The sequence below is a fragment of the Bison bison genome, unplaced genomic scaffold (genome assembly GCF_000754665.1).
Source record: "Bison bison bison isolate TAMUID 2011002044 unplaced genomic scaffold, Bison_UMD1.0 scf7180017864472, whole genome shotgun sequence".
NCBI lineage: Eukaryota > Metazoa > Chordata > Mammalia > Artiodactyla > Bovidae > Bison > Bison bison.
In genome coordinates, this window is record NW_011495033.1 from 13,424,816 (window position 1) to 13,436,332 (window position 11,517).

An 11,517-nucleotide genomic window follows, 5' to 3' on the forward strand; every position below is an offset into this window, starting at 1 on the left:
TGTAAAAGTAATGATGTTACTTCACATGTCATTTAAAGCAATACGCACATGCATGCTCGACATGCTTAGGCAAGACGTTCAGCAATAAGCCTATCACCATCACATGGTGTTTGCACATTTTATCTGGTGACAATATAATTAGCACAGGAAAACAATTTTTTAAGATACATTTTTAACACAACTGAACTTTTGAAGTTAAGATTTAAATTCTTGATTTAGATGTCTCTAAATGGTAACAAAACCAAGTATCCAGTACCAAAATGAAAAAGTTAAGATATATTCAAATATGCATTAGGTGTGAAATACATTAGAGGATACAACCTCTTTCAAATACTAAGCTAACACTCTCATGAAGTTTAAATAGTTACTGTACAGAGGAACCAACCTGTGGAGAAACAGGCTAAATAGAAGAACATACCTAACACCTCTCCCTACCTCCTGCAAAAGAAGTACTCTTAATCTCTGTCTCTAATGTAAATCCAGAGTAGTATTTCTCCCACAAGTGACCTAATGTCTCTCCTTTGGTGAATAAAAATCCAAACTGTCTTCAGTGAATGAACTCTAGGAACCAGCAGTTTGTTAAAAAACCACTTCTAGCTTTGATATTGACATCTACCTTGAAATTACAACCCCACTTTTTTTTTCTAAACAACATAAGCATGTTGTTTTTTCACTAAGCTTCTCAGTTTCTTCGTATCACAATGGAATCACGAGAAAACAAGAACAATAAAGAAAAACCCCGTGAGTGTGCAAATCTCTAATAAAGAGCAGAGAACTTCAAGGCAATGGGGGCAGGAGGAGGTTGCCTGACAAAGTCCCAGAGTAGTTCTTTCTAACATCATGCTTCTCCATAGCCAGCTGGCCAGGACTGGGGTGTGTGCGGGTATGTGGGGGTGTGGTACGGGGGGTGGAATGGTGAGAAGGTGGCATTGTCAACAGCTGTCTTTGGCTCAACCCCACTGTCAACTGCTTACAAGGACTATCCATCTGAACACCCTGAAGAGAAGCCATTCAGTAGCTTCCCCCAATTATTACACCCACCCTGTTTCTACCTTGTTTCTTGTCACAAATATGTCAAGCATCTTATTCCCATCTCTGAGAATCTACTTTATGTTTTCCAACTTTATAAAAACTACCCTGTCATCTAAATTCCCAAAGTCCTTTTCATGTAAAGTAAAAAATGGAGATAATGCCACAATAGATTTGTTTACTATCATTTCCTTTAACAGGTTGAGATACAATAGTTGTAACTGTATACCTTCCTCCCAACACCACCTGGTTCAAGAGCTATAACCTACACACTTCAAATTCACTACTCAAATCACTGTTCTCCGAGAGAGAAACGGAAAGGGGAAGGATTTCAGAAAGGCACCAAGTAAGAAAACATTAAATTGCCTTAAATATTCAGAGTCTGAAGATCCTCTCTGGAAAATCTTCAAATGGAAACTATTTATTCAGTTATCTGTCTCAGTCAGAATTTAAAGAGATGTACTACTATAAAGCATACTTAAGATGACTATGGCATGATCTCTCACCTTCTCCACTTTTGAAAACTGAGTTCACCAATAATTCTTTGTCAGTAACTCATGAATAGGCAATAATTCATGATCAGGCCATAGATCAATCACGTTCTGATCTCAAGAAACTGTTTTCTGAGATTATCTTTGCGTTTAAAATTATCTTAGTGAATAAGGTCAATGCCTGCTCTAAGGCTGTTTTCAGAAAAAAATGACAGTAGAGACTTATTCCTTAACTTACTGAGCCTTTTGCACTTTAGAATGAACTGTTTGTCTACTATATTTCTGAGGTTACGCAGAGAAAGAAGATTACCATAAACAATAGGTTGTGTCTCCGTAGCTTGTTCTTCCTCTTTTCTCAGTGATTCTGAAGCATCTAATTTATCCACCTAGAGAAAAACAGGTAATGGTAATTAGAACCTCAAAACTATTATAAACCTAGATTTATGGCAGAAAGTGGAAAAGCCTTAGTATGTTAAATTTTGTCAAAATAAAACAGACTAGAGTAGAAAGAACATTCTCAGGCCCCTTCAAATTCAATGGCAATGTTCATACTTCAGTCAAGGTGATTTTTAGCACTGTCATTATAAACCCTCAGGAAGGAGGGATTTATAAATGCCATAAAAGCTCACGCCAGGCTAAAACTGGGCATGCTAGGATGCAGCCAGCCTGAGGGAGGGAGATAACCAGAGGAACCACTTTCTTTGATGAAGTTTTAGCCCTACTAAAGATAACAATGATGAACTCATGACTGGACAAGACTTCCTTCCCCAAAGGAAATGGTCTTCAAAAAAGTGAAGTAAAGTCTTGTGACGAGGTAAGTATGTCTGCAGAACCAACTATCTTTTTTGCCCACTGTGCACAACTTCTGTCAATACTGATTATGTGCCGGCTGAAGTTTAAGATTCAAGTGGCTCCATATTTCATCTTTTTTATATAAAGACAGGCTGCATGTGTTAATGCTCTGTTTTCTAAGTAACCAAGGAATGCCTGATTTTTCCCCAACTTCTTTAAGAAATGTTTACCTTTTAATTAAGCCCAAGAAATAAATGACTGTTTATATACTAGCTATTCTAAATTAAAGTGGGTAGTATCAGACAGAAATAATACTCTAGAGGAGTCCAAACATATTAGTGAAAGAAAAGAGCTGGAATGCATAGATCCTTCCCTAACTAGCTGCATGACCTTGGCAAACTACTGCACTGACCCTCAAATTTCCTTGTCTATATAGTGAGTCAGCTGAATGAGAAAATCTACAAAGCTCCTTCTAGCATTAGCACAGTTTGAATCTGGAATTCTGTGAAGGATTAGGGAGGGTGGCAGCAGGACACAGACTAGGAAATCACCATACCACTTCCATTTGCCTTTAAACTGTGATGTATCTGTCTTTTAGACTAAATAGTCTTGTCATTGGTATATCATTACACTTGATGTAAAACTAAATTTCAAATCTCAATTATTACTAGAGGGTTTCAAAGTCCTAAGGGTGCTGAGATGGGGAGGCAGAGTGCAGGATAGAACTTTTTTATGAGTGTTCACTGCATGTCCTTCAAAAAGGCAAATAGTGAAAAATCACTCACAAAAAAAGACATGCAGGACTTCAGTGAAAAGGCTTTAAAGACTTGGTCCCAGAAAGGTTAAAGCAGCACCTAGTTTCTATTTGCAACTATTTAAAAAACAGTGTTTCAATCCTACACAGGCCATTAAGGTTAGGACAGTATTTTACATGTATTTTAATTGTTTTAGAGTGAGTATCTTAAATGTGGGTCTAATCCACCCTAATTTGTCAGGGAGCAAAATGTGAGAAAAGTGCTATGAGTCAGACTCTAGACACCTTCAGATAAAATGTGGTTTTTCTACCCTAGGAAGATGGGTTATTAGTTTGCTTCTGTATTTCATGTTTTAAATTTTATAACCTAAGGGCTCATGTGTTAAAATTACCCCACTATCAAATTAAAGACTACTATGGAGTATAAGTACCACAAGAAACACTCACTGTTTGGCACCCAAACTTAAAAATCACTACAGCTCTCTAATTTAAAGTACAATCTGTGCCACCAAGGACAGTCAGATGGGGTTTTGCTAAGTATCCAAGAGAGAGCTAAAGAAGTTATTTAAAAAAAGTACATGGATGAGTGTACATTAACAACTTCTAAGAAGAAAAATCAAACAACAAAAAAACCCACTGCATAATACATTGCCAGACTTTCAAGGAAAAGATTCTAAAGTGAATATGTGTTTAAAAGTTAATGTCTGAGTCGGATGTTGAAGACAGAAGTATGTTAAAGATTTAGAAGAGCTAGCAATGTCACAATGCCCAGGCACAGACATAGGCAGGTTGGGCATAGAGACAAAACAAAAAGTAACAACTGTGAAGGAGGAGCATCGTGTTAAGCAAAAATTGATTTTTCTATTTAATGGGACAGCCTCTGGCTCAGCAATATCCAATTATTGTTTCCAATGACCCAATTTGGACTCCTCCAAACAGAAAAGCAGAAAAGGCTTTTATGAACACAAGCTTTTGTTAAAAGAGCTGTAACAAAAGTTTCTGATCCTTGGATTAAAAAAGAAAAATTACAGGTAAACATGTCACTGAGTTCAATTCCATCTGTACTATTGAAAATTCACGACAATGTAAAAGGCTTTTCCACAAAGACTGCAATATGCTGCAGAGGAAAAGTTAACATGCAGTCAGTTATTTTGGTGTATGTGTGCATGAAAAAAAGGCAAAAGTACTGAAGCAAGAAGTGAGATCTGAAGATGACTGTTGCTATACAGGCTCTCAAGAAACACACACAGCCCACAGCAATGCTTTAAGAGTTTCAAAAGTAGTATGATGTAATTGCAATGACTGTTGTACATGCTTGATTTAAAACAACGCATAACACTGCAGTTCAATTACCTATTTTTCACACACACGCTTTCTAACTGCCTTGCTTACTAGCTGCTGAAGGGCCTCACACACAATGCATTTTACTCAGGTTTGCCCTAAGTTCCAATGGTGACTCTGGTTTGGTTCAACATAATTCCAAGGCACTGTCCCCTCCTCCAAATTATTTTAAATTGTTTTAACTGTCCTTTATCTTCCCACCCTTTTCTCACCACAATTTGATACCAGACACAAGTTTATAAGTTTGTTTCATTTATACCAGGATAGAGACAAGCCAATGAAGGAAGGAGCAACCAAAAGGTGCCTAAATTTGACTTTGGACAAGCCAAAGGGATGAGTAACAGCAAATTTGTAGCTTTCAGAGATGTACCTTATTATAGAAAGCAGAAGTTAATATGGTTCCATATTTTACAGAAATAATCCATGTTGCTTAGCAACAATTATAGCAAGCTAATCTGATGATTTTAAAAGTTTTGATTCCTCTTGAAAATGAACTAGCACCATAAGAACTGGACACCTGGAGAAACATGAGGAAAGTCTCTTCGGAAGCAGCTAGTATCTCTTGTATCTACTTTCAGCAAAAAATTAGTAAGAATCAAGAGATCAGAAACTGGATCACAGTCCTTCAATACCCAAAAAAAAAAAAAAACCACCAAAAACAAAAAACTTCCCAAAGCCTTTTAGGGCATATATATACATATTTAAATTCAACAACTGTCAGGCACGCTCACAAAATAATACCAGAGGCTGTTTAAATTTACTTTAAGTATTGAGAAAATCCTATTATGGTCCAGATACCCTGACAGGGAAGAGAAATCTCCTGAAACTTTGGAATTAATAATGGAAACTCAACATGCTCAGTTTTTAATAATATATTTAAGAGAGACTGTGAACCAACTACTGATTAGCCTCCTGCCCTTCCTAAAGCCTATTAGCCGATTAGTAGCAAACATCTACTAATGTCCTAGAGCTCTATTATAGTTATATTTTAAGGGACTTGCAGAGGCTTTAGTGAAAATTTACTGGGGGGAAAAAGCAGAAGCAGCAGTGTAGAAAAGGAAGGAAAAAAAATCATGCAAATTCCTTAGACTTAGTCCTCCAGACTTAAAGATGGAAAAGAATCAACTTTCACCTTTTCCTTTATTGCATCAACCTGCAAAGGAATTCAGAAGGTGCAGCTTAGAAAAAAATCAAATTCCATATTGAGCATAAAAAGGTAGAATCAGCAACAAAGGTTTAGGGGAGAAACATCTAACCACTAAAAAAGGTATGAGAGAAGTGAAAATAAAGGGCATACTGGAAGCAAAACTCAGAATTTTTTTTTTTTTTTAACTTCAGAGCTTATTGCAGAAGAATTTATGCTAGAGTCAAGTGTGAAAGAAAGCAGCTTAATCGCTAGTAAAATTTACAGCACTTCAGTTAACAGCAGCTTAGAGCCAGGTCTCACAAGTTGGCATTATGCATAAGAAAAGAAGCTATTCTCATCTGTGGCTAAGATAAGGCAACTTTCTTTTTCTTCTTACACTGGATTTAAGCAGTTTCTACACAGAAAAATGTTAATTCTCAAAAAAACTGTAACTTAACACAATGATATCTAATGACATGATAGCCCAAGGATACTGTTACACTGGGGGTTGTTAGTAGTGCACCTCCCACCCTGACACCCGCCTTAACTCAGACATGCTGAAAGATCAGATGCGAAACTGACTTTAATAAGCATGTTTTGCTTTGACAAAATGGATCCTTTAGGACCATTTTAAAATGTTCCACAGCAGGACAGGGTAAAAACATCCTAACATCAAAAACAGATACTAAGAAGAATAAGTTAATTTTATAAGATGATTATACCCCGAGCTTGTTTAATGCACTTTTAAGAAATGTGTCATTAATTGTTAACCTTCTGTAATATTTTTTAATAAGGGGTTAAACTATCAAAATATTGAGAAGATTAACAGGACATTAAGAATACAGATGTAACTTTCCCATGGGAAACAGGCATACGTATTAAAGTCAAGAACCACCCAAAGAGAAGGGAATCTACACTACTAAGTAATGGTCATCTGAGTTACAAGAATTGATTTGAGGAAGACATTATTTTGACAAAAAATGTTTCTATCAAACGCTAAAAAAAAAAAAACCCATACAATATGGACATAATACTATCTGCCCTTCAGAAATACATTCTGTGGTATTCTGAGTGTAAACATTCTGCCAAGATATGTCTGAGCTACCTTTCCATTAATGTCATTTGTCAGGTATTAAAAAGTACTGGAGAATAGGAATATTTTATGATCAACTAAATTAATTACACTAGAGAAAACCTTTGCAAACAGAAAGTCTATACATGGAGTTTTACATATCCTCAAGATAATTAGTTCTCAGAGGTGCCATTACCTTTGTCAAGTATTCCTTCATGACTTGGATGAAGTAGGGCATGGCAAAATCCATGATATTGTGCCTCCACGCAGTTTCCAGGACAACATCTGGCCTTAAAAGATCATAACAAGTAAAGAGACATGCTCCAAAGCACTCTCTTTTTTCTTCCTGCAAAAACCACTGTAAGAGCTCTTCAGCCAATTCAGTATCTTTAGATTCAGAGGCATACTGCATTGCATCCTATTTAAAGCAAAGGAAGAAAGTCAAACATTAAATTCAAATATGATGAACTGGTAAATAACACGAGGGGAAAAAAAACTCCCAGTTATATCATTTAAATTAAGGATTTCCTGAAAGAAAAGGAAAAGACAAAGGAATGCATTCTCTTTTTAACAGAGAGGTCTGATGTAAGCATATGACAGCCTCCAACATTAAGAAGTAACATAATGATCATCTCCTCAACTGGGAGCTTAAAGGCAATTCCCATATTTGCAAAAACTAATACCTTTATAGACCATAATCACTTCTAATATGCCATCTTAGGACTCACACAGATCATCTAGTATTTGGCTTAATAGCCCCACCCCACCATCTTTCTTCACCTTGTACAGGCTATCTTTCTTGCACAGCTCTACACTCTGTTTCCAGCGATTATTGCCTTTGAAGAGGTAAGCAGCAATTCTTCTGAACTCAATGAGTTCATGCTTTTCCAAACGCTGAGCAAGTGAGATATTGTCAAAGTTGTCATAAGCATCTATCGATGTTCTCAGAGCCTTAAAAAATAAAACAAAGCCATTGAAATGCCAAACCAGTATTTCATTTTAGTTTAAATTTTATGTTCCATCATTCTTGATCAATGAGCCATTACTGTATATGACTGACTGCATGTAATATGATCAGTATCTTGCATGATAAATATGTTTAATACGACTTGATCAATCAGCCATTATTGTAATTAAGACAGCCTAGATTCAAGAATCAAACAATAAAGTTGTACTATGAACAAGTATCAACATTCCTCAGTCTAAGCTAAAAGGCAATTTAGCTTAACCTTAACTTTTACGTTTCTGCAAAATTCTTCACAAAGGAAAAAGACAGGTACTGATAAGCTACTGGCCAAGAAAAACAGTGAATAAAAGAGTTAATACCATATAAGGTTTATGAACTAGTTTAAGAGATCAAAAACTTTTTCAACTCAATATACAATCTAGATGTTTACGGATGAAGTAACCATAGTATTTTTCTAAAGCATTAACTTGGACTCTGCAAACCTGGCATTTAATTAGGAGATATCATATTTATCAATCCTGAAAACCTGACTAAATTTTGATCCAAGGCACACAAGTACCTACTGTTTACCATCCTAAGGGATGATAGGCTTTTTAAACTGCAAAACATACCAACTTTACAATTTTGAGAATTGTAAATTTTGAGATTTTTGAGAAAAAAATTAAATTTTGTGAATTTCGAGAACACGTTCAAGAACCAAAATGTTTTACCTGATAATCTTCTTCTGTAATAAAGAGGTTGTTCAGTGACTCGTTCACAGATTTGTTGTTGTGGTTCTGAACTGAACGCAAATAGGGTTTCACCAGCGGTAGCTGTTTAACCTTTAAAATAAGGGTGTGTTACAAATGTAGTACATTGCTAATGGACAAAGTTATCCAAGAACGTCTTAGTTTCTAGCTATGAATTTTTGAGGTTTTAAAAATTATTACCTTGCTGAAATAATTGACTGCACGAGTATGGTCCAACCGTGGAGACAGCACCATCAGCAAATCATTTAACAACAGTGGCTTGAATTCTAAGTAGAATTGTATTGCTCTGTAGTATAGCTCCACATTGGCAACCTAAGACAGCAAAAATCCATATATGAGGTAGAGTTATTTCCTCATGAGCTTCGTCCTTCTACAGACTATCTTCTAAAGAAGGTACATACCTTGGTAATGATGTCTTTGAACTGCCCTTCTTTCCATGCATCAGTAGGATGATTCATCATGGTAATTATGGCATTATCATATTCTTCGTATTTGTCATACAAAAACACCAATTCTGCCCAAAGATGGGCTTGTTCTGCAGCTCTTAGCACCTGCACAAGGAAGATTTAATTGCTTTAGATATGGGTCTCTAATTCTAGTTAATAGGAAAAAAAAAATTTTTTTTAATGAAAACTGAAGTATTGTTTTAGCTATAGAGTTGCCTTACAATGAAAGGTTAGTTACCTTAGGAATATTCACTCTGGACCAGAACAGCTCCAGGTGCTCCCTCATTTTCTGTGGCTTAAACTTAGAATACAGAATAGCTAATTCGGTGAACATCCCCATGTGAGCTCGCTCAAGTCCCAGTGCTGCTTCCAACATGGTTATCAGCTCTTCAAAATACCCACGATCCTAAATAATAGAAAAAATGCAATTAAAGATGAGAATATCCGTGGCAAAAGATCTCAGTTAACATAAAAGACTTCAATGCATTACCTGATAGTAGTTGATAAGTTCCTCCAACTCGTCTGCATGTACTACAATATGAAGCCCACACATCTGAGCGAGACGGAACTCCTTCCCATCTACACAGGCAAAGCAGACCTACAATTTTAAAAATTTCAGTTATGTGAACTCAAGTGTAATATGGCTGGTTAATTCAATTAATCAGTTTAAAGAATATTCCTAAATAGCATCTTAATTCATCAATCAAACTGTCATTTAGATTACCTCTTTCCATGTTCGAGTACTGTTGGCTTTCCTAGCTCCATCAACAGCTGCCTGATATTCACCCAGGTGAACCAGGGTGGATGCCAAGCGTCCAAAATTGGAAACATTATTGTACAACAACTTAGCAGCATCATACATTTTTTCATCATAACAACGGTCACCAACCTGAAAAAAACACAAACCATTTTCAGCAAGCCGAAACTCAGTCTCCTTTCAAAGTTAGGACTCAATTTAATATGAAGAAACAACATTTTTCCAGTAAGGTTTTTCCTTAGAAACTTTCAGTTGTCATGTGTTGATCCTAATAAGCTAGTAAAGTTACCCAACTATTTTTACACTCCTTAAAAAAAAAAATCTGAATGAGAAACTCACTTGCTGGATATGAGCATTATTTGGCCCATTGATGAACTCTTCCAACTCTGCTAGGCGGTTTGTTTTCGCCAGAGCAAAGATCAATTCTGTCTCCACATAGGACTCACGAGCCTTCTTGCGGGCCATCTGCAAGTACTTCACCAGCTCTTCCCAGTTTCCTAGGTACAGAAAAACAAATGAATAAATCCAAACACTACGATATCAACATCTATCTTCTCACTGAACTACATGAGAACTGCTATTAATTTCCTTTTCAAAGAAACAGTATAGAGAGTAACAAATGTAAACTGTGAAAGGTATCAAAATAGTGAAACTTCTATTAATGTGTCTGTATTACTACTGACCAAATGAAGAGCTGAATCCCTCTTCTCCTTAAAGTTATCAGATTAGGACTAGATCAGAATTTAATATCTGCACTAAGGAGGAGGGCAAACCACCAGTCTCTAGCTCCAACACAATGCAGAACAGATGTAAAACTTAATGCTTAGCTTAGGCACACTTTCTGGCAAACACATAAAGGTGAGAAGTCGTACCACTAGTATTGGCGGCCTGAACAACTTCCATGTATGATGAAGGATCATCTGCTTTGATATAAGAATCAATGGCTTCTTTCACCATTCCTTTCTGCAACTGAGCTTTTGCGAGCTGACTCCAGACTGCCGGTTCATTGCAACGTTCAGCAAACTCATATGCCCGATCCAAGTTTCCAATATGTTCGATCAAGACCTAGGCAACCAATTCTTCATCAGTTATAGAACAATGAATCTTACCATTTAGCAATTACATTTAAACAGGATTTTATTGCTCTTCTATTATCACAGTAATAAATTATGCCCTTTCTCCGAGGACAATGCATACAGTGAACCAAGAGAAGGCGTTACACAGGAAATCAGCTCGGGTAATGTCAAGGTTTACCTGCACTGCTGAGGTATTGACATCAAATTTCCGGAAAATGGCAAATGCTTCTTCAAAGAGCTCATTGCTGATGGCGATGTTGGCAATATCTGGGGCATCATAATTATCCAGGCGGTTAATGTACTCCATAACACGTGTACGGTCAGCCTTGATTGCAGTGAGGATGAGGAGGTTTTGCAGGTTCCTTTAAGAAAGAAAGATTTGAATGCAATATTTGAAAGGCTCATTAGTCATAACGAATAAACACTGTAGCTATTAAGTATTTCGTCTCAGGAGATAGGGTCACAAGAGGGTATTAGAAGAATGAGAATTAAGATAACATTCTCTTAACATTTGTCTCTTTGTTCCTTTCCCAAACTGACAGGCCATAATTAAAGACTGACTATAAAGAGCCAGGAAACCCCTCTCATAGCATACCTGTGTTCACTGAATACAGAGTTATCAAGGACTATTTTCTCCAGCAGTTCAATGAGTTCATTAGGAAGGTCTGCAGTCATAAAGGCCTTGACAGTTACTGACACTTCCTCGGGGTCCTGAGTTTCAGACAAGGCTGTCTGTACAACCTGCAGAGGATATACAAAGAATAAGTACTGAGAGTTCAGGTGGTTTTGATGATATTATCTAATAAGAATAAGCTGGCCTCTCAGTAGAAAATGAAAGGTCGAGAAGAAGGAATCAGATAATTTACCACCCAAAGATCTTTCTACGTAAGTCCACATATATCCGTAATGTGTACTTC

The 11,517-nt window shown here is 36.6% G+C and overlaps 1 protein-coding gene across 4 annotated transcripts in view; it reads right to left on the reverse strand.

The window, feature by feature from the left end:
• CLTC (clathrin, heavy chain (Hc)) overlaps positions 1-11,517 on the reverse strand; it is a 70,080-nt gene that overhangs the window by 6,111 nt on the left and 52,452 nt on the right. Inside the window, exons 19-32 of one of the 4 annotated variants that reach the window (XM_010861604.1) lie at positions 11,196-11,341; positions 10,779-10,962; positions 10,397-10,589; positions 9,864-10,021; positions 9,492-9,656; positions 9,258-9,365; positions 9,006-9,173; positions 8,723-8,872; positions 8,502-8,633; positions 8,283-8,393; positions 7,386-7,556; positions 6,802-7,023; positions 5,540-5,560; positions 1,831-1,906 (exon numbers count right to left, since the gene is read on the reverse strand). In XM_010861604.1, the coding sequence (XP_010859906.1) occupies positions 1,831-1,906; positions 5,540-5,560; positions 6,802-7,023; positions 7,386-7,556; positions 8,283-8,393; positions 8,502-8,633; positions 8,723-8,872; positions 9,006-9,173; positions 9,258-9,365; positions 9,492-9,656; positions 9,864-10,021; positions 10,397-10,589; positions 10,779-10,962; positions 11,196-11,341 (2,005 nt within the window). Of the gene's footprint in view, positions 1-6; positions 1,907-5,539; positions 5,561-6,801; positions 7,024-7,385; positions 7,557-8,282; positions 8,394-8,501; positions 8,634-8,722; positions 8,873-9,005; positions 9,174-9,257; positions 9,366-9,491; positions 9,657-9,863; positions 10,022-10,396; positions 10,590-10,778; positions 10,963-11,195; positions 11,342-11,517 lie in introns of those variants that run through there. The other 3 variants (XM_010861602.1, XM_010861605.1, XM_010861603.1) reach the window with 3 other exon arrangements.